Source organism: Delphinus delphis, chromosome 13, assembly GCF_949987515.2.
Source record: "Delphinus delphis chromosome 13, mDelDel1.2, whole genome shotgun sequence".
Classification (NCBI taxonomy): domain Eukaryota; kingdom Metazoa; phylum Chordata; class Mammalia; order Artiodactyla; family Delphinidae; genus Delphinus; species Delphinus delphis.
In genome coordinates, this window is record NC_082695.1 from 42,075,978 (window position 1) to 42,100,119 (window position 24,142).

General features: G+C 35.7%; 1 protein-coding gene across 4 annotated transcripts in view; it reads right to left on the reverse strand.

Annotated features, from left to right (window-relative positions):
* SS18 (SS18 subunit of BAF chromatin remodeling complex) overlaps positions 1-24,142 on the reverse strand; it is a 75,420-nt gene that overhangs the window by 23,201 nt on the left and 28,077 nt on the right. For all 4 annotated transcript variants that reach the window (XM_060028824.1, XM_060028823.1, XM_060028822.1 and 1 more), the window contains exons 4-5: positions 14,990-15,143; positions 10,742-10,963 (exon numbers count right to left, since the gene is read on the reverse strand). In XM_060028824.1, the coding sequence (XP_059884807.1) occupies positions 10,742-10,963; positions 14,990-15,143 (376 nt within the window). The remainder of the gene's footprint in view (positions 1-10,741; positions 10,964-14,989; positions 15,144-24,142) is intronic.

Below are 24,142 nucleotides of genomic sequence, written 5' to 3' on the forward strand. Positions count from 1 at the left end.
CTACTGTTCTTCACTGCCTCTACTGAAGCTATAGCAAACTTAGTAGTTCAGAAACAAATTATGCAATTTAAAAAGTTCCAAAACACTAACTACTTTAACTGAGGTTACAATTTTTAAAATGTATTTTGTATATAATAAAGTACTGAATACTAGCATTCATAATATAGTAGGCAGCATGACTGGCCATTTATAGAATTCATTTTTAGTAAATGAAGGTTTTGCCTTGTCTTTCTTCTCCATCACTGATTAAAGACCTCTTGTCTTAACAGAAGATAACTATAAAATTAAAGCATATAATATGCACTGGAAGCAAAATTAAAAATAAAGGAGAAAGAAAGCAAAAACACAATAGCTGGGGGAAAATCCCAAAGGATACAATAACAACAAAATTCCAAGCTCTGCTGTAAAGGAGAAAAGTAATTCTAGTTTAAGCCCTAGATAGAAAAGACCATGCCACTTGTGCTTTATCTTTGGGGACTGTCAGCACTTCCAATCCCAAAGAGCTCAATTACCACCCTTCTTTTATTCTCTGTCACTTCTCTCCCTCTAAGGATCCCTGACATCATTCAAGATCAAGCCTAAAACGGCAGAGAATGGAGGAGGAGAGCACTGCTAAAACATGGTACTTTTCATCTTTTCCCTTGAAGCCTTATCCATTAAAAAAAATTTAGACTTCAATTCTGATTGTTTAGGAAGCATATTATTTTTCTTATGATAATGAAATATGCTACACTGGCAAATAAATGTATGTTATCTCTTGAGATACTAATGGAAATGAGATAGCTAAATCTCAAAAGGTTACCCCCAAAATAAGTTCTAAAAATTTGTGCTACAAAGTGAAGATAATAAGTCTATTAAAATCATTTTCTACAAATAGTGACCTCACACATTACTGTATGCTTAAAGGTTACTCTTTATCTTTTACATAAATCATTCTGATGCTAAGATGAACTAGAAAGTGTGATACAAAGATCCTACTAATGTCTTAATTATAATATGCTTTTGTAAAAGTGTTTTAAAAGGACATGTAACAAATGTACATCACCACATTATTTCTTTCCATTTTGAGTTTCACACCCTAACAGATATTCTATGGAAACAATGTCCTATATCTTAAACAGATGTAAAATATTCCCAAATCACCGTATTTTACATTATTGGAATTCTTTGCTCCAATGAGACAGTTAATACTTAGTTTTGTCTCAAGTTACTTGTTCAAAAAGATAACAATAAGCTTTGCACAGCAACAGAGACCCAAAGCAGCCAAAACTGAACTAAAATAAATTAATTAAAAAAAATAAGCTTCAAATAATCTGTGAAGAATTTAGAACTATATAATTTTTAAAATTCTATATACATATAATATATACATACATGCATATATATTCATATCTTGAGATGCAAACCAATACACTAAAACTCTGTAAATCATACCATTAATCTATGAATTATTTTAAGTAAAGGTTAAAAATGACAGCTAACAGTTAATGAGCACTTATTATGGGCCAGGCATTAAGCTACGAGCTTTTTTTTTCTTGTTGCAGGCTTCAGTAGTTATGGCACATGGGCTCAGTAGTTGTGGCGCATGGGCTTAGTTGCTACGCAGCATGTGGGATTTTCCCGGACCAGGGCTCGAACCCATGTCCCCTGCGTTGGCAGGCGGATTCTTAACCACTGTGCCACCAGGGAAGCCCAAGCTAAGAGCTTTATGTCTATTATTTATCCTCCTCGAACCCTATGAAACATGTAGTATTGTTATCAACTTCATTTTACAAGTAAGAAAACTTAAGGCATACAAGCATTAAGAACCTTACCTAAAGTTGCATAGCTAGGAAATGGTGGTGAGAACTCTAAAGCCATGCTCTTAACCATTATGTGTACCTCTTCTTCGAAGTCAAATCATACTTCTCCCATGTAATATCTCCCAGGAAAACAGTTCTATGTAACATCATCACTCTAATAATAAAATCCTAGAATACAAGAAGTTTCTTCACTTCATCTATTATCTCTGTTATAGTGACCACGAAACCGCGTAGATAATACCTACTCCAAGCCTATTTTCTTGTTCATGTTTCATCATCTACTGCTCACATTTTACTACTTGTTCCTTAACCATTCAGTCTCAAACTAAACCACTTACAGCTCTCATTTGAATGTATTACTAATGGTTTATTTGCCAGAAAAAAAATCCCTGTATTCCAGTAAATTCAATTAGCTCACCCACCTATTAAATAGCCACTTAAAGCGAACAGGATTCTTTACTTACCAAAAACGTACATCTGTCCTCATCAAGAGTTTCAAGCAGTTCATAATAAGACATTTAGATATAACACCAAGGATAAAAGAACATGAGCCAAGTAACTAAGAAAATCCCAGCAGCTTAGTAAAGTCACTGTTAACTAGTACAAACTTAGCTGAATTTCCTAGAAACCAATGAAGAAATAGAACCATGATAGATTTTATCTAGTAAAAAGAACAGTTCATTAAGAGATACAAACTTTTTATAACATGAAGTTTTTAGAGAAATCTCATGAAAGTATTAAAAAGTACTGAAACATAATAGTATCAATCAATAACTTCTGTTATTGTTAGTTTCTTCAGTAGCACAGACAATCCTTACATGTACTTCCTTACAGTAATTATTTCTTAAGGCTGTGGTTTTCAATTGTGGGTGATTTTGTCTCCAGGGTACATTCAGTAAAGTTTGGAGCCATTTTTGGTCGTCGCAACTGGTGTGGGGGGTTGCTACTGTCACCTAGTGGGTACAGGACAGAAATACTGCTAAATATCTCACAATGCACAGGACAGGCCCCAACAACAAAGAATTATGCAGCTCAAAATGTCAATAGTGCTGAGTTAAGAAGTCCTGGATTCTCAAGGGCATAATTCTAAATCACAGGCATCTCTACAAACTAGTCTGAGAATTAGATTATGTATTCAGTTTTCTGGTGATTGAAAATTGGAAAAGGGATGTGTTGTGGCTTAATAAATCCAGCAAAGTAAAAAGCTAGGCAATCTCTTAGCCAACTTCTCTTAATAGTTTCAACTATACTATACAATATTAATTCGAAAACAAAGTCACTGTTAAACATCTATTGTAGAATGAAAGGCATTCCAGAAGCTCTAGATTTATGGGACACAAGTGACAATCTGTTGTGAAAGTAAGGTCCTATCTTGTCCAAGTAGAAAGCCATGGAGATGGGCTATATTAGAACATATAGCTTTGTGTCACTTAGCATGAAAGCTGAAAAGTTATGAACCATCAGGTACAGAAGAAATGATCCTGCCTAGAAAAAACTTCTGAGGGAATGGACTGTAAGTAAGTATGAACTTGGAATGTTTGTAAAACGTAATTTCTAAAATTTACCCCCAGAGACTCTGATTTAGCAGGTATGGGGTGGAGCAGACAAATCTTGTTTTAACAACTACCCTAGATGATTCTGATCCCGGTAGTCTTAGGATCACACGTTGAGACAGAGGTGTAATGGAAAAAAAGTAACCAATTGTCCCCTTTTACCATAAAAGCAACCAGATTATAGTTCATGCAAAATGGTTAAACTGGATTAGAACTGCATCCCATAAGGGCACCTAGGATGTTAGCTATAAAATGAATCCCAAGGAGTAAATGTTACAAATACATCAAAACCCAGTGAATGATACACTTAAGATTGGTGCACTTCATTGCATGTAAATATTACCTAAAGAAAAAACTATTAAAAGAAAAAAGAAAAAATTTTAAACGTTGAGCTCTAATGATATGCAGACTAAAGTATTCATGGGTAAAGTGTACTAACATCTGCAAGTTACCCTGAAATGCATTCTGAAAAAGATGCTATTAATGGATGAGTAGATGGATGGACAGATAGTTAAAAAATAATTCAACTAGAAAACGGGCAAAAGACATGAAGAGACATTTCACTGAAGAGGATATAGAGATGGCAAATAAGCACATGAAAAGATGTCCAGTAACAGTAGCCATTGGGGAGATGCAAATTAGGACCACAATGAGATGTAGTCTACTACACATTTTTAGAACAGCTAAGATAAAAAAGAAAAAAACTGACAATACCAAATGCTGGCAAGGACTTGGAAAAAGCAGATCTCTCACACATTGCTGGTGGGATGGTAAAATGGTAGTTACTTTGGTGATCACTTCGGCAGTTTCTAAAAAAACTGAATATATAACTTATCATATGACCCAGCAATAGCACTCCTGGTTATTTATGCCAGAAAAATGAAAACTAATGTCCAAACAAAAACATTATCATGTACACGACTGTTCAGAGCATCTTTATTTGTAAAAGCCAAAAACTAGAAACTGAAATGTCCCTCAACAGATGAATGGTTAAACAAACTGTGGTACAGCCATAACATGGAATACTACTCCGCAACAAAAAGGAATGAACAACTGATACATGCAACAAGTTGAATAAATATTAATCATGCTGAGTAAAAAAAGCCAATCTCAAAAGGCTGCACACTGCATGATACCATTTATGTAGCATTCTGAAAATGACAAAATAATAGAAATGGAGAGAAGAGCAACAGTGGTTGCCAGGGCTTAAAGATGATTGAAAGGAGGATACACAGGATCTCTCTATATTACCTCTGCAACTTCCTGTAAACCTACAATTATTTCAAAATAAAAAATGAGTCATAATGAAACTAAGTTTATAATCTGTTGAATAGAAATTCATCTGGATTCTGTCTCCCAAACCTGAAAGGTTTTGGTATAACTGACAATCATCTGTTTTCTCTGACAGTACCTGACAGGTTCCTTCTTTGGTTCATTCATGGAATGACAGCCAATGGATGACAATACAACAGACAAGGATGCTAGTTTTCTAATTTGTTACAGCAGCAGGAAATCTAGCTAATCTATCAGTTAACAAATAGGATAAAATAGTGAACAAAAACATGACACAGTTCCTGAATTCATAGAACTTAAAGAGTCTAGGGAAAAATAATTAAACAGATATTTACAAATAATTATGTAATTACAGGTACTCAAACTGTTGCTACAAAGAGCCTAAGTACAGGTTACTTACTATCCATAAGTGGACTGTACCCTGTCTGTGGAGTAATTTAAAACTTATAGTGCAAGATTATATAGGTGATTTTATTTTATGCTCTATGCTTTTCCTTCTTTTCCAAATTTTTCATATTAAATATTTTATAACCAGAAAAATGTCATCAGTGGGGGAAAGATTACAATCTTGAAAAACCCATCCAATATAGGAATAATGATCAAATGTTTAAACAAAGCATCTAGTCTGAACTACAATGTAATGGTTGTGTATACCTAAACTGTAACAAAAAGAAACTTGCAATATTACCAATGTTGATTTACCAATTTTTTTTTTTTCCTCCGTACACGGGCCTCTCACTGTTGTGGCCTCTCTAGTTGTGGAGCACAGGCTCCGGACGCGCAGGCTCAGTGGCCATGGCTCACGGGTCCAGCCGCTCCAGGGCATGTGGGATCTTCCCGGACCGGGGCACGAACCCACATCCCCTGCATCGGCAGGCAGACTCTCAACCACTGCGCCACCAGGGAAGCCCAATTTACCAATTTTTACAGTGAAGAAAGATGAGCATATGCACAGTTCTCACTCACTCAAATCCACTATGGAGGTACACATGATATTTCTATGGAATAAAATGTTTGAAATAATTCTTTCATTTGTAGATATTCTATGTTGTTCTTGAAATTCAGTATAATATCACAGTGCTTTTTTATGTTGAAGATTTACTAAATTTATTAAACTGAGGATTCCTAAAGCTCCTGAACCTGGTTGGCGGGAGCTTTGAATCATGCCCAGAGGGACCAGAGACTGGAGACTGAGATAGACACCGTGAGCAATCAATCAATCAATCAATCAATCAGATCTACATAATGGAGCCCCAATATAAACTCTGAACATTGATGGAGGTTCGGGTGAATTCCCCTGGTTACCAATACTCTGTGTGTCACACGCTGGACCAGGAGAGCAAAGCATCCTGACTGCATGAGGAAAGAAACTCTGCATTCATACGTCTTCTGGATTCTTCCCCTGGCTGACGTTAATCTGTATCCTTTCACTGTAATAAATCATAACTCTAAGTATAACAACTTTTAGTGAGTTCTGTGAGCCTTTCCAGCAAATCACTGAACTTGAGAGTAGTTTTGGGAACCCTAGACTTGTAACTGGTGTTAGATATGAAGCCAACCTTGGGGACTGTTCCCGGTAACTCTGCAGTGGGCTAGGCTCTGAGGTGACAGAAGTCTTGGGGACTTTGACCTCAAACTCCTCCCAGCAGCTCAAATACATTGCTCCTGCAATTGTTCCTTTCCTCACTCTCTTGCAGCATCAATTCCCCTCTCTCCAATGGATCATTCCTATCAGTATACAAACATGATTTAGTATCTTCCCATCTTTAGTTCAAAAAGATGCTAGCTCCAAACTGTCATGATGTAACTGATGATTCGGAGTTAGCATCTTTTCTATAGCTTGGCAAATTGGCATATTCCTTTTTAAGTATAGACCAACTTCCAGGGCTTCCCTGGTGGCGCAGTAGTTCAGAACCCACCTGCCAATGCAGGGGACAAGGGTTCGATCCCTGGTCCCGGAAGATCCCACATGCTGCAGAACATCTAAGCCCATGCACCACAACTACTGAGCCTGCGACTAGAGCCTGTGAGTCACAACTACTGAGCCCACGTGCTGCAACTACTGAAGGCCACGTGCCTAGAGCCTGTGCTCCATAACCAGAGAAGCCACCACAATGAGAAGCCTGTGCACCACAACGAAGAGTAGTCCCTGCCCGCTGCAACTAGAAAAAGCCCGCGTGCAGCAACGAAGACCCAATGCAGCCAAAAATAAATAAATTTTTAAAAAAGAGTGCAGATCAACTTCCAACGTTTTATCCTTTGCGCTTTCAATGTTATGAAATGTCTCCAAGACTTTCCTTAATACAAAATATTTTGCTAGTCTCGCTTTCTCTGGGACATCTTCGTTCTTTCATCACAGCCAGTTTCCTCATTTACATCAGCAAGTTCACCTTCACTGAGGACCTGCAATGCAGATCTAGAGTCTCTCAAATGGCAGCAGTGTCAACATTCCCAAGGTCAGCAATTCCTTCTCTAATTCTACTTACAAAGGACTTGGATTTATTTCCCGCAGTATTACTTTTCATTTCTTTGTTAGACTTTTACCTTTGCTGGCCAAGGCCCTCTTTGAATTATCTATTTTTATAAAATAACATGTATCTCTGGGAGCCAAGGAAGCAACACAACTCCATGCTTTGCTGTTATGTGCATAACTGATGGATGCACAGTGATCAATCACTGACAGAATCTGAAAGTGACGTGAATGCTCATCGATCATGACAATCATAAATACAGTGATTTGTGGACTGAGGAGACAGCAGCCAAGTTTGTGCTTTATGCAACTCCTCACAGTTAATACACCATGGTAAGTGAACTCTGAACCATGTTGTTCGACAACAGGTGTTATTTAACTAAATTGTGGTAACAGAAGTTCATGCATATCAGAACTTTGCAACAGCAGGCCTGCCTGTATTTCCAAAGGATGTGTTTCCTCATGCACGGAATGAGGATAATAACAGTAGCTACTAACCCAAAGATGTGTACAGCTCTGATCAGATAATAAACCACTGTATAATAAGAGTAAATATAACAATCCTGGCTATGGTAATACATACTTTTTGCCCTTCATATTTACAATAATAAAGGTACTGAAAGAAAAATTTCCCACTACTCTAATGCCAAGCCTCTAGATCAGATCATTATCACTTGCAACTTATTAGCTAAATGAATCAAAACTTTCTTAATACTACTCAAACAAAATTAAAGCCAGAAATAAATTAGATCTTATGGTTAAAAAAGACAATAGCCAATAAACTGATCTTGAGTTTTTATTACAAAAAAAAAAACTACCTTGTTTATTCTAACTGATTTTATGTAAACAATACAATTACCGAATTAGGATTTTTTTTTTTTTTAACATCTTTATTGGGGTATAATTGCTTTACAATGGTGTGTTAGTTTCTGCTTTATAACCGAATTAGGATTTTTAAATGCTATGATCTCACTTAATCTTACTTAAAGAAATTGAGTGAGTGAGTCAAAGATCCCACACACGGTAATCTATGGGGCCAAGACTTGGATCCAAGTCTGAAGAATTATATACCATACCCGGAACTTGTGAAATACATGCTTTAACACAAATATAACACTTTGTGAAAATCCTTATATTTGAATATGGAATAAGTAAGTAAAATGATGTTAAATGTGGAAAGCGATAATCACTAATGCCTGGGAATGAAAACTGCTGATTCTACCAAATGCTATCTGTTGGTCCAGAAAGCCTTACTATTCCAATTTGACTTTTAAAGAAACATCTTTAAGGCACTAACTCTGTCTTTCCGGGTTATCATATAACATCTGGTTTCAGTTCCTATTCACTGAAGAGACAGATTTGTATGCCTACCCTCAGGTTTTGTTCTAGGCACCAGAACAAAACAGTGTGAACAAAAGAGGCAAACTTCTCCCTTTCTGGAGCTTTCTGAATTCCAGTGGAGCTTACGCTCTCTCTCCATGAGTGAGTAGATCCAATACGTAAGAAGACAGTGATTCACTCTGAACACAGGTCTTACTCCTAAAGTTCAAAGTGATGGTCACTGAACTTTATCTGGATAACAGTGAGAATAACATGGAAAGTTTGTTGGATTGACTATTTACAATATTTTCCTAGCAATTTAAGAAAGAAATTAACATTAAAAACTTGTTAAACCTTTCACCTAAAAGCAGTAGTCCTCATAAGAAAACTTAGAGGGAAATATTCTGCTAAAATAATAAACCTAAATGCTGAATTAAAAAATATTTCAGTTTTCTCAATTCACAGATATGTATAAAACCACAACTAAAAAAAATAAATAAAACTACAACTAAAAGTAGGCACCAATTACAATGCCACTGTCATCTAAACTCATTTTTCTTTTAAAGCTAAAAAAATAGTAACTTGAAATTTGTATAATGACCATGAACATAGTAATATATAATCAGTAAATTTAATAGGGCCAACTTTTTGAGCAGCTTTTTGAAATGATATGTTTTGTGTGGTAGGTCTACATGTTTTTATTATATTAGCCTTTGTATTAATATGTTTTTTTTTTAATTTTTCACATAGGGAATACAGTCAATAATATTTAACAATTTTGTTCAATGACAGTTGGTAACTAGACTTATCGTGGTGATCATTTCATAATGTGTGAAAATATCGAATCATGATGTTGTACACCTGAAACTAATATTGTATGTTAATTATAACTCAATAAAAGAAAAATAATTTTAGTTAAAAAAAATAGAAAGACTAGTTGGTCCCTATGTTTTGAACAAAAAATTCCTATAAACACTTCAAGTCCTTTCTCCAAAAACAGTTAACTATTTTCTACATACACACTGCTGCATGCATTATTTTTTCTTCTTCAGATCTTATAATGTCATATCAAATCATGCTGCAGCAACATCATTTTTGCGCACATCCTACCTTTCCTTAACTGTAGTTTCTAAGAAGTGTACCATAACTACGGTGGTTGCTGTAAAGAATCACTATCAATTTTTCTGCTTTTTCCTGGTAACCAAACTGTACAGAGAAACATCTGAACCCCCTTCTGATCTAGCACTGACTGGATCTTGCTGTTGTTTTGAACCTTTAATTGATAGAATAAAAAAAAAAAAATACTCCACCATGGGCACTGAACAACTTTTGCGGGGAAAAATGGAGCAAGTGCCAGTTTTGTGAAGCTGCATCCATTGACAATTTGTTCTATTATCTCCCTTTGTTTCCGGTGTATTTTATCTAAATTACAGAAAATATCTTTATTAATATTTTAAAATTACAATATATTATTTCATCAAAAATCATGATCAACAGATTAACTTCCTTTTTCTGGGTGTACTCTGGTGATGTGTTTTTCATAAGCAAAATCTAGAAAATTTTATTGCAAATACATTTAATTCTATCTTAGACTCTTAACCTCACTGCATTTAGTAACTGAAATAGCTTTAGGCTGGCAACAGGCCAAATGTTTTCCCAGGCAATTAGCAGAACAGAGCGCCACTTACTGGTTTTTAGTTATTATTCACAAGAATACTTAAAAGAGAAACATGATAACAATTTCATTCTCTGAGGCTGGTAATAAACTTTAATAGACTTCACACCACTCTAAGAATATAAGAATACAGCAGCACCTCCACTGAACATTCTAATAACAAATTATGTTAAAATTACCTTTAATGCTGAAACACAGCATCAGAAAATATTAAATCAAGGGAAATTCATAGAAATTAATATATTCTTCACAAGTAAAATGAACCACAGATGTTTTTTAAGGAGTGTACTTACAAAGATAAAATTGTATTTTCTCAGTTTTCTAGCTCTAACCAAATGTTTGGTTATTCATTGATTAGCTTAAAAATCCAAAAATATAAAATCTCAAACTGTCCAAAGACATAAAAATAAATAAGCTTAAAAAGCTAAATTGAGCATTTTAATTTCTAAATGTAAAAGGAAAAAATTATTTTAAGTTGGTTTCGAACTTGATGTTCCTTTTCTATGGGTATTATTGTTCCTCACTTCAAACTTGTAATTTTGCAAATCAGCTAACATTTTGAAAAAACTGTTCGATTTTCGAAGGCTAATGGAGCATCCTAGTCAAGAATTTTATAAAGCTTACTTACCTTGGTTTGGTTGAATATTCATATTTGGTCTGGGGCCATAGTTTCCCATTGGCTGCCCTTGACTCATGGTCATCTGGTTCTGTACCGGCATGCTCTGGGACGATGGCACGGAATGGCTGTAACCTCCCATGGACCCGTGGCTACTTGAAGGCATATTCATGGAACTGTTTGTCATATTGAGTTGATTGGGCCCAGGTCCCTGCATAGGCATATGGTTAGGCCCTTTGAAGAAAAGTGATCAGAACCAAAATATGAAAGTTAAACAGATGACCTATACAAAAGTACCTTAAAAAGCTTATTTATTTTTTTGCATTAATGTAACAAGAACACAAACAATAACTTGAGTATTTAATCAATAGCAAACAAAGTAAATGCTTTACATGAATGATAGCAAATACTGTGAGGTAGACATTATTATCGTTTTACAGATTAAGAAACTGTTGCTTTTGAAAAGCCAGGAACATCCTGGAAAAAAAAAAAAAGAGTAATGAAGGAGGACTTGCTTTGTAAGAGACCAAAACATATAAAGCTGAATTAAAACTATGTAGTATTAACACATAAATGCAGATCAATAAACCTAGAGCACAGTCTGAAAGTGACCAAAATGCATAATTTGGTAAATAACAATGGCGCTGAACGTTAAGTATCAATGAGCAGAAGAATAGATAATTCAATAAATGATGTTTAACAACTGAGTAGATAATCTGGAAAAATACAGGTTGGGTCCCTACCACATTCCTTCTACCAAAACTAAGTCCAGATGAATAAAAAAATTAAACATTAAAAAAGAAGAAAAAGCAAAGAAATCATAACAGAGTATTGCAAAACAGAGAATTTTAAAAATAATCTTGGACTGTAAGGGCCTTTTTAAGTATGCCAAAAAACCCAGAACCATGAAAGATTTATAAAGTAGAGTACATAAAAATAAAACATTTGCATATGACCAACAAAACAAAATTAAGTAATAAAAAGATAAACTGGGAAAAAATTATTTACAAGAAATATCACAGACCAAACTACTTACTTAACATATAAAGCAAGTAAAAGACCACCAGCAGTAAAGGGCCAAGTATATGAATGATCACTTCACAAGAAAACTACAAAAGGGGTCATAAAACATGAGAAAATTGCTTGCTTTATTTAATATAATAAAAAGGCAAATTTAAACTATGAGATCCATTTTTCACCTATTAGATTTACAAAGATCAAAAGTTTTGTTCCAATTATATTATGAAGAAGCACTTTCATACTTTGTTGAGAGAATATAAATGTATAAATAAATCTACTATAAATTGGTCTACTATTTTTATGTAGACCAATATGGTAATAACTACCATATTTTAAAATACATATACCTTTAGGGCTTCCCTGGTGGCGCAGTGCAGGGGAAGTGGTGCTAATGCAGGGGACACGGGTTTGAGCCCTGGTCCAGGAAGATCCCACATGCCTCGGAGCAACTAAGCCCATGCACCATAACTACTGAGCCTGCATGCCACAACTACTGAGCCCGCGTGTCACAACTACTGAAGCCTGCGCGCCTAAAGCCCGTGCTCCGCGACAAGAGAAGCCACCACAATGAGAAGCCCTCACACACCGAAACGAAGAGTAGCCCCCTGAAACTAAAGAAAGCCTGCATGCAGCAACAAGGACCCAACGCAGCCATAAATGAATGAATGAATGAATGAATGAATGAATAAAAATAAAATGCATGTACCTTTAACCTAGCAATTTCAGTTCTAGGAACTTATCCTATAAATATACAAGTTTTTGTGTGTGTACGTATATGGATGCAAAATTTTTAGTTTATCTGTTTACTTATTTATTTATATTTTACAGGCATAGTCACAAGAGCATAATTTTTAACACCAAAAGACTAGAAATAACCTATATTTCTATCAGAAGGGAACTGTCCAAGTAAATTAAGAGGCATCCATCAAAAAGAATGTAATGCAGTCATCAAAAGGAATGAGGCAGCTCTTTATATACCGAGTGGTCTCCAAAATATATGTTTATATACTCATGGTCTCCAAGAGAAACCTTTAAGAGGTTAAAAAATGATATCTAGTAATATCTACTATATGCTACCATTTGTGTTTTTAAAAAAAGAATAAGAAGAAAGAAAATAGAATGTATACATGCACATGCATATGTTTTTCAAGGATAACTGGGTACCAATGCCTGTCTGGAACAAAGAGTCTGGGTAGGTAGGTAGGGGCTGTATGCGCCTTTTTGTACCTTTTTTATTTTGGTGCCATAGATACATATTATCTATTTTTTCTAATCAATTAATTTTTTTTAAAAGGAACCTAAGACTAAGAGGATATACGAACAAATCAAACAGCATATAAGAAGCACTACAACTTACATTATAAAATATTAAAAACAAAACTAAAATCGGACATTAAAAGCCTAGCTATAAATTTGTGTGCATAAAAAGGTTGGCTAAATACTATACAAAACTTATTAAATAAAGACAATATAAGTAACTGGACTTCCAATTTCTCCTACACCTAACTGTAAACTCTCTAACTATAAATTGTTTTAGAAGCTCTATGGTATTCTGGACAATCTAGGTCATAAGTGGTTGAAAATCTCTGGCTCATAAAGAGTATATCTTACTCCAGACAGCCTTACACAAAAACGAAAATGTCACGTTAACAATAATTATATTGCTGCTGCTTGCTTCCTCAGCCTTAGGCTTGAATGTTATCTGGAGAACTTGAGTCAAAATCCTAATTAAAGATACCACCGGGCTTCCCTGGTGGCGCAGTGGTTGGCAGTCCGCCTGCCAATGCAGGGGACATGGGTTCGTGCCCTGGTCTGGGAAGATCCCACATGCCGCGGAGCGGCTGGGCCCATGAGCCATGGCCGCTGAGCTTGCACGTCCAGAGCCTGTGCTCCGCAACGGGAGAGGCCACAACAGTGAGAGGCCCGTGTACCGCAAAAAAAAAAAAAAAAATGTACCACCATAAAAAGTCACAAAACTCCTCTAACATGCTAACCTGCATTAGCACTACCCCACCAGTTTTAAAAACAATGTGTCCTAATGAGCTAGATGTGGATTAAGCAAGAAGCTTGCTTCTGACCACAACCAGACAAGTAGTTACCTCTTTATTCCTACCTCCACATGGTAGAGGGCCACTGGGCCATGACCGTGGAAGCCTTGGCAGGAAAGAGAAGGTTGCCACCAAGACACCACAGCCCTCCTACATGACCCATCACACATCAATCTCCTATAAGCCAGGCTATCTGGCCTCTTTTGCTCTGTGCTCTCTTTTGCTTCATTTTTTACACCCATAGTCCCTGGACACCAATGCTACCAACCAACATAATCAGTTAAGACAACACTATCCTAAGGATGCTAATATTACTAATTTAAAAAATAAATTGCTCTGTTATTTTAATTTACTCTCTTTATTGCTATTTGTTTAATACTTTCTTTTTGTTAATGAAAACAACCTTTGTCTTTAGAAAGTAAAAATATGAATTATAGGTATGGGTGTGACTGATGTTACAAAAACAAAATAGTTTAAAGATACTGATACTTTTCAGATTAAAAATTCAAACCAGCAAAAGGTAACTAAATAAGCATCCAATGGTCTCAAGGATATTTTAAGCGGCTCTAAACTTAAAATGGATAAATAGTAAATGGTTCATTATATAAGAAACCTGACACTTTTCAGCTTTTAATTTTGCTTCAATATCAATTTCCATATTTCTACTATACTATAAACATATGTATTCATAAAAATGCATACTCAGTTTCAAAAGACCAATGAGGAAATACTAAATACATGAGCACTTTAGAGCCTGTTTTGTTTTTTCTCCCTATGTGTCTTTTCCAGCAATACTGTTTCTGAGACCAATAAATTTTTAAGTAAATACAAAACTCAGAGAAATGTTACACATTTTCATAAACAGATCTTAATTCTTAAGCCATGGCACAATGCCTTTTTTCCCCCAAAAGCTTCTAAAGCCAGCTGTATTGCATAGTTTCAGACAGACTAAATTTAGCCAGTTCTGTTCATCAGAGGAATGCTGTGTGTCAGCTACATCAAAGCCCAAGGGCAGCCTGATAAACACTGAATACAGGTCACGTAGCTCTGTAGCTAACAAACTCTAAGAGAGCTTGGACTCGGGGGCATTCAAAGCAGTTTTGTCATCAACAATCTAGTATCCCTTGAGCCCCCACGTCGTTTCAGTTGCTAAGCAACTCCGGTGTTAATGTCTTAGAGGAGAAAAACTTACCAGGCATCTGGCCGTTCATCTGGTTCTGCATGTGTGGTGCAGGAGGACCCCCAGCTACCATTCCATCTGAAGGCATGTTGTGTGAGCGTGGAGGTGGGGGAGGGCCGCTCTGATTCATCCCTCCAGGACCCATAGGCATATTCTGTGTGGGTGGCTGAAAGAAGACAGTTTAGTAAAATAAGAAAAACAGTCAGACTAATATACTAAAGATGCATATGGTATAACAGTTGCCTATACTATTCAGTTGAATAGGGACAAAAACACAAATGCATTTCAACTTATTCTAATGCATTTTAATCATGAACTTAACAACAGCATATTTAATATGCTTCACAAGATTCAAAAGACTTCACAAGATTGTTAGCATGAATATATCATCCGACCACCTTAGACCAAAAGAACACCATGATTCAAGTATATTCTACTTTACAGTGAAAGTTAAAAATTATAACATTCTATACAAAAAGAATTCTTATTTATTTATGTATAAGGATTTCTAATGTGCCCACTATTGTTGTTATTTAAATTATGTTTTAAAAATTAAGTCTCCTTTCATTATTAATATATTTGGATATATTTACTATTAATGATGAATTTTACCTGAAAAGATATAGTAACAAAAGACTAAGGACCAGAAGCTTCAAAATGTGATATATTATACTGTTTGAGGAGGGGGACTGGTTTTGGAGGGGAAATGTTTTAAACCACAAAGACTCAGCTCAGCCCAACATTTTTGTGCCGACTACTCCTATGGATTGGAAACATTACTGATGGCCTCCAAGGGTACAGAGACAGCTGCCTCAAAAGGATGCCTTTGGCAAATTTCCTAATGAAAGTGTGAAAAAAATCACTGACTAACCTTGAGAGTTCACAAAAGGGCGAAAGGAAAAACACAGATACAAGGTGCTCTATAACACCTGGCTCCCTTCTTGGGAATATTTGGGTAGAGAAAGCACATAGTTTCTTTCCAAACCCCAGTTTTTTAATCCTACAAGAGGATAGGGAAGTATTGTTCTTTACAAATCTATTTCTGCCTTCTTTCTCTACTTGTCTATGTTTTAAACGTAATGTCCATTCCTAGAACTTCAGTCATTCTCTTCCGCCCATATGTTTACTGTGTCTGTACCACCCAGATTTTGCGAACACAATCCTCCCTGGCATACTTACCAGATATACATTGTTCTTTAGACATCACAGTAAACACTCAAATCTCCAACTACCTAATAACCACTAACATTTACAAAATTAACCAAGTACTACTCTAATAGCACTCGTTCCAAATTCATAATCTTAATTTCTTCACTACTAAATCCAATCCAATAATTGCTCATTAAATATTTTCTCTTCAATTCTTATGTTAAATTCTTCATCCAATTCGTATTCTTTAAACACTTTGTTCCATTTTCAAAAAACTTACTAAATATCAACTTAGTGTCACATATCTCACTTTAAATCATCCTTTACCATCCTTCAGTATGGCTGACTTGGCCCTCTTGCTTGAAAATAAAATTCCTTTCTCCTATATCCTTGTCCAGATTTTCTCTTGAAAATTCATGCTCTCACTCTCAATAGGTATCAGTTTTTCATTTTCTTGTGATTCAATTCATGAAACATCAATATGCGTGGTTCCCATCATAACAGACTAGCTTGTACCAAACCAACCCTCTTGCTAATAAAAGTTATAAAATCTAGACAAATGTAGAAACCATCTGAAGGCACTGAAGAGTAATGTACACAGAGAGGAACAAGAGGGGGCTACAACTCTTTAAAGAAGGGAAAAATAGAAAATCAGTCCCATAATCAACTTGGCTTTTCCTTTACTTTGCTGTATAACAGGAAAATAGAGTCCAAGTAGAAAGTGGCAGTCCTACTAGACTGAGAGAAGAGAGAATTTTTGGCTAACAGAGAGCTGGAAATTAAAGAACCAAGTTCCAGAGAGGAAGAAACACAAAGAGGGGTAAATTCAAGAAAACTAGCAGAAAACAGCAGTTCGGAAGCAAAAGAGCTGAAAAGAGATTTCAGCTTCTGCCCAGTTCGAGGGAGACAAAGATTGGAGTGTAGGCCCCACCAAATCAGAAGGGCCTTCAAAACCAATTCAGTCTCTCTGTTGAGACTTCAAAAAAGCCTCTCCTTGGACTAAGGTAAAAATTGAAACAGATCAGCCCTAACAAGTCAATAAGTCCTCAATTAAAAGTTACAAGGCATTCTAAAAAAAATAAGAATAAATGGCCAACACCCATTAGGATGGCTATAATAATTAAAAAAAAAAACTACAGAAAGTAACATGTGTTGGCAAGAATGCAGAGAAAATCTCTTGTACATGCTGATGGGATTGTAAAAGGGTGCAACTATTGTGGAGAACACTTTAGCAGTTTCTCAAAGAGTTAAACAGAGGTACCATATGACCTAGCAATTCCACTCCTGGTATAGACCCAAGAGAACTGAAGACGTACATTCACACAAAACTTATACGTGAATGTTCACAGCAGCGCTATTCATAATAGCCAGACGGTAGAAAAAAACCTAAATGTCCTTCAGCTGATGAATTGATAAACAAAATGTGGTAAATATCCACACAATGGAATATTATTCAGCCACAAAATGGAATGAAGTAGTGATACACGCTACAACATGGATAAATCTTGAAAACACTACGCTAAGTGAAGAAGTCAGACTCAAAAGGCCATACATTGTATGATTCCATTTCTATCAACTGTCCAGAATAGACAAAGCCGGAGACAGAAAGTAGACTGATCAGTCTTTGCCAGGGGACGGGCAGAGGGGAGAATTGAGGTTGACTGTCACTGGTCATGAGTTTTCTTCTTTGGGGTGATGGTGTCCTAGAATAAGATAACGGTGATGGCTGCACAGCACTATGAATATACTAACACCCACTGAATTGTATACAGGGATTCCTCATTTTATTGTGCTTCACAGATACCATGTTTTTCTACAAATCAGAGGTCTGGGGCAACCCTATGTGGAACAAGTGGATCGGCACCATTTTTCCAACAGCATCTGCTCATTTCGTGTCTTTGTGTCACATTTTGATAATTTTCACAATACTTCAAACTTTTTCATGATTATTATATATGTTATGGTGGTCTGTGAGCAGTGCCCTTTAATGTTACTATTGCAAAAAGATTATCACTCACTGAAGGTTCAGATTATGGTTAGCATTTTTTAGCAATAAAATATTTTTTAATTAAGGTATGTACATTGATTTTTAGACACAGTGCTACTGCATACTTCATAGGCTACAGTACAGTCTAAACGTAACTTTTATATGCTCTGGGAAACTAAAAAATTTCTGTAACTAGCTTTATTGCAATATTCATTGTACTGTGGTGGTCTGGAACTGAATCCACAATATCTCTGAGGGGTGCCTGTATTTTTAAAGGTTAAAATGATGAACCTCATGTTATGCGAATTTCATCTCCATTAAAAAAAAAAGAGTAGATAGACAACAAATAGAAATAATAGAAAACAGGAGAAGACACATAGGTCATTCACATTTTAGAGTTATCTGAGAGACTTTAAAAATGACTGATATATTCAAGGAAAAAAACAAACAGGACAAATGGAGAATTTCAGCAAAGCCTAGAATTCTTAAGTCAAAGGGAGCAACAAACATATAGAAAATACAACACATCAAAAAGATATAAAGGAGAGAAAATATGAGCAGAAAATGTAAAGAAAGACATGTACGTCATGGTGAAAAGGCCTAAAACACATCTAACTGGAGTTACAAAAGTAGAAGAGAGAGAATTCCCTGGAGGTCCAGAGGTTAGGACTCCGTACTCTCATTGCCAAGGACATGGGCTTGATACCTGGTTGGGGAACTAAAATCCCACAAGCCATGCAGTGCAGCCAAAAAAAGAGAAAAAATGTAGAGAAGAGAAAATAACACATAAGCAATAAGAATACTGCTCAAGAATTTTCCAAAGCTAACAAAAGACATGAGTCTCTAGCAAACGTATGAAGCACTACAAACCTCAGCAGGATATGAAGAAAACCATGGCTAGATACTTCAAAGTCCTAAAAAACAAAGTCAAAGTGAAAATCTTAAAAGTAGCCAGGGAGAATAAAACATATTACCTTCAGGTGAATGGCAATTAGACTAAAAACCTATTTTTTATCAGAAATAATGGAAATAGAATATTTAAAAAATGACATCTATAAAGTGCTAAGACAGAAAAAGAAAATAATCAACAACCAACCTAGAATTCTATACTAAGAGAAAATAACCTCCAAACACAAAAATGAAACAATAATAGTTTCAGATGAACAAAAGCTAAGATAACCTGTAACAAATGAAGAGAATTCATCCAGCTAAATGAAAACGGCACAGAACTAGAGGGATTAATAGGAATGGAAAGGTAAATATGTAGATAAGTAAAAATATTAACATTTAAAATAATAGTGGGACTTTCCTGGTGGCACAGTGGTTAAGAATCTGCCTTCCAGTGCAGGGGACATGGGTTCGAGCCCCTAGTCTGGGAAGATCCCACATGCCGCAGAGCAACTGAGCCCGTGCGCCACAACTACTGAGCCTGCGCTCTAGAGCCCGCGAGCCACAACTACTGAGCCCATGTGCCACAACTACTGAAGCCCGTGCGCCGAGAGCCTGTGCTCCGCAACAAGAGAAGCATGCGCACGGCAACAAAGAGTAGCCCCCGCTCGCCACAACTAGAGAAAGCCCACGTGCAGCAACAAAGACCCAACGCAGCCAAAAATAAATTAATTAATTTAATTAAATAATAGTAACAATGAATAGTATAGTTTAAACATATGTGGAAGTATAAAATATGACAAGACTAACATAAAGGACAGCAGAATTCAGGAAGTTATATTGTTGCAAGTTTCCTGTATTTTTCAGCAACTGTTAAAAGTACAAATTTGAGCGGAATCTAATAAACCAAGGATGCATATTGTAATCTGTTAGGCAACTACTTAAAAATGCATATGCACATATAAAAAATGTATAACTAAAAAACTAGAAGAGAGGAACAAATAATGCTTGACTAATTCAAAGAAGGACCAGAAAGAGACAAACAGGAAACTAGTATCAGGGTGATAGACGGAAAGCCTACTATATCATGTTCAACATTAAATGTATATAGACCCCTCATTTCAATAAAAAAACAAAATTATTTTTTAAAACGCTCAACTATATTCTGTTCACAAGAGATCCACTTTAAACTTAAGGACACATATGTGTTAAAAGAAAAAGAATACTATGGGGGCTTCCCTGGTGACACAGTGGTTGGGAGTCCGCCTGGCGATGCAGGGGACGCGGGTTCGTGCCCCGGTTTGGGAAGATCCCACATGCCGCGGAGCGGCTGGGCCCGTGAGCCATGGCCGCTGGGCCTGTGCATCCGGAGCCTGTGCTCCGCAGCGGGAAAGGCCACAGCAGTGAGAGGCCCGCGTACTGCAAAAAAAAAAAAAAAAAAGAAAAAGAATACTATGTAAACTCTAATCAAAAGTATGGTGATGTAACCATACATTAGATAGTTGACTTAAATCAAGACGTATTACTGGGGGAATTCCCTGGCAGTCCAGTTAGGACTCTGTGCTTCCATTGCAGGGGGCACGGGTTCAATCCCTGGTCCCTGGTTAGGGAACTAAGATCCCACAAGCCACGTAGTGTGACCAAATAAACAAATAAATAAAATAAAAAGGAATACTACTAGAAATACTAAAGGGATAGTTTATTATAATAAAAGGATCAATTCAACAAAAATGTAACAATCATAAATTTGCATACATCTCATAATTGCAGTTTCAAAATCTATAACGTAAAAGGAAAAAAGGAATAATCCATAATAATGGTTGGAGATTTTAATATACTTCTTCTAGTAACTGACAGAACAAGGAGACCAAAAAAACAACAAACAAATGAAAAAAAAAACCCTGAGAATATGAAAGATTTGACATCATTATTAACAACTCAATGTAATTAACATGCACAGACTACTATATGCAACAATTGCATAATACACATTCTTCTCAAATACTCAAGGAATATAGACCAAACTAGGTCATATACAGGGCCACAGGGCAAGTCAACAAATAACAAATGATTGAAATCTTATGCTGTATGTTTTGAGCACAGTGAAATTAAACTAGAAATCAATAACAGAAAACCAATAACCTGTTAATGAAGAAACAACAATGGAAATTAGAAAATACGTTTAACTGAATGGTAATGAAAATGCAACATCAAAATTTGTGAGACGCAGCTACAGCTATGCTAAAAGGAAAATTTATAGCTTTAAAATGCATATTTAAAATTCATTTTTAAGAAAAGTTGAAAAATTAATGATATAAGCTTCTATGTGCAGTAGCTAGGAAAAGACATCAGTCAAACCCAAAGTAGTATAATGAAGGAAATAAAATAGACAAGTACTCAATGCACCATATACAATCTTCCAGAGAACACAAAAATGCAGAACAATTCCCAATCCTTAATGAGGTCACCAAAACTCTGACACCAAAACCTCAATATGACATTACAAGAAAGAAATTTACAGGCCAATATTTCTCATGAACAGACACAAAAATCCTAAACAAAATTTTGCAAATCAAATATAGACTGTATTAAAAAGACAATACATTATATAACCAATGGAATTTATTCCAGGAGTACAGGCTGATTTAACTTTTGGAAATTGATCATTGTAACTCACCAAATTACCAATATAAAATTCATATAATCATCTCAATAAAGGAAAATTATGTGATAAAATTCAACAACCACTAAAGACTTTAAAAAATTAATAGGAGCATCCTTAATCTAACAAATCTAGTTTACAAAAAAAATGTATACTCAATATCATCTTACTGATGAAATACTGGACTTTCAGGAAAGAAAACAAGAATTCAGGAACAAGACAAGAATATCCATTAACACCAAGACTATTCAACAAAATAAATAAGCCACTAAACAAATCAGTAGTATAAAAAAAAGTAGGAAAAAAATAAGAAGGAATAAAAGATTGGAAAAGACATAATTATTATTCAAAGATGACATGATTGAATGCATAGAAAACCCCAAGAAAATCTGTAACAAACTATGAGAATCACTAAGGTAACTAGAGACAAGGTCAATATATAAAAATCAACTGTATTTCTATATATTGCCAATAAACTAGAAAATTTAAATTTAAAAGATGATACCATGTATAATAGCATCCAAAAAAACTGAATAGCTAGGAACAAATCTAGCAAGATATGTGCTACTTCTACACTGCGACAATGTTGAGAGAAATTAAGGAGTTTACTAAACAGAGGGATATGCCATCTTCATAGTTTCTCCAGTATTGACTTAGAGATTCCATGTAATCTCAATCAAAATCCCAACAGGCTTTCTGTAGAAATTAACAAGCTGACTGTAAAATTTATATGGAAATACAAAAGACAAAATAGCCAGGACACTCAAAGAACAACACTATCTTCTGCTATAATTAAGATATTGGTTGGTGCAAGGACAGATAAACAAACCAATAGAATAAAAAGACCAACAGAATAGAGTTGAGGAACAGTGTAACACATACAGTCACGTTACAACAAAACGACTTATATTCAATGGGTAAAAACTGATCTTTCCAATAAATGGTACCGGGTAAGTTGAATATCATATGAACAAAAATGAACCCTGACTCCTAGCTCAGATCATAAACAAATTTAATTTGCAATGAATCATGGATAGACAAACTTTTAGAAGACTGCATAGGCATATCTTCATGACCCTGATACAAGAAAATATTTCTTAAACAAGATACAAAAAAGAAATAAAAAAGATTGATAAACTGGATTTCATTTAAATTAGAAACTCTGTTCATCCAAAGACATCATAAAGAGAATAAAAAAGCAACTTTCGAACTGGAAGAAGGTATCTGCAATATATATAGCCAATAAAAGATTTGTATCTAGAATAAAGAACCCCTACAAATAAATTTTAAAAAGGAAAACCCAATGGAAAATGGGCAAAAAACAGGCATTGGAAAACTTTTCTGGAATGGCAGCATTGTTCTATATCCTGATTGTAGTGGTGGTTACATGGATTTGTCAAAATTAATCCATCTATACAATTTAAATGAATGAATTTTGTTCTCTGTAAATTATACCTCAAATGTCATTTCCTCAAGGAAGACCACCAGAATCATCAGCCCCCATTATCTGCTCCCTTAGTCCTAGATGCCCTTCCTTCATAGCATTTACAATTGGCACTTAAAATGTTTGTGTAATTGCTTAATAAATGTCTGCCGACCACACTGTATGTTAACTTCTGTTAGGACTGAGTCCATAATTATATTTGCCTATCACTGTAGCCCCCAATCATCTAGTGTAAAATACGGTACTCAATAAAGATTTGTTAAATGAAAAAACGATTTTAAAATATAGCATTTCAAAATTAAATCAGGGGCCAGATCTTTGTGGTAATTTTCATGTTTTTTAATTGTCAAAATTCCCTATTCTACCTCATCTCCATCTGGAAGTCTATCAGACATCTCAACTTAAAATCTACAACACTGACTCCCTGATATCTCTGCCTCAGCCTCAAATCCCTTTACCCAACAGTATCAGCTGATGGCAATTTCATCCGTCCAGTTGCTCTGAAAACCATGGGGTCATCTTTGACACTTTTCTTCTTACACTCTGCCCCCTACATCCAATTTTCAACATATCCTTTGATCTCTACCTTTAACATATACTCAACAGTTTGACCACTTCTACCACTACCTCTTCTGCTACCACCCTGCTACCAGCCACCATCACCTCTCTCATGTTGATTACTGCAAGGGCCTCCTTACTGGATTTCCTGCTCCGACCCACACTTCTCCATAGTAAATTCTCCACACAGTAAGCAGAATGAGCTTATTAAAATATACCAATTCACTCTTCGGCTCAAAATCCTCCAAGGGCTTCCGATTTCAGAGTGAAAAAGTCCTTACAATAGTCTACACAATAGGTTCTGTTCATATAAACTCCTTATTCTGTCCCAGCCACAACAGCCTTTATGTTGTTCCTTCAACAAGCCAGGCACAGTTTCACTTCAGGAGCTTTCCACTGCTTCTTTCCTCTGCCTAAAACATTCTTCCTCAAGTCTTAGCTTAGATGTCACCTTCTCAAAGAGGTATACCCTGACCA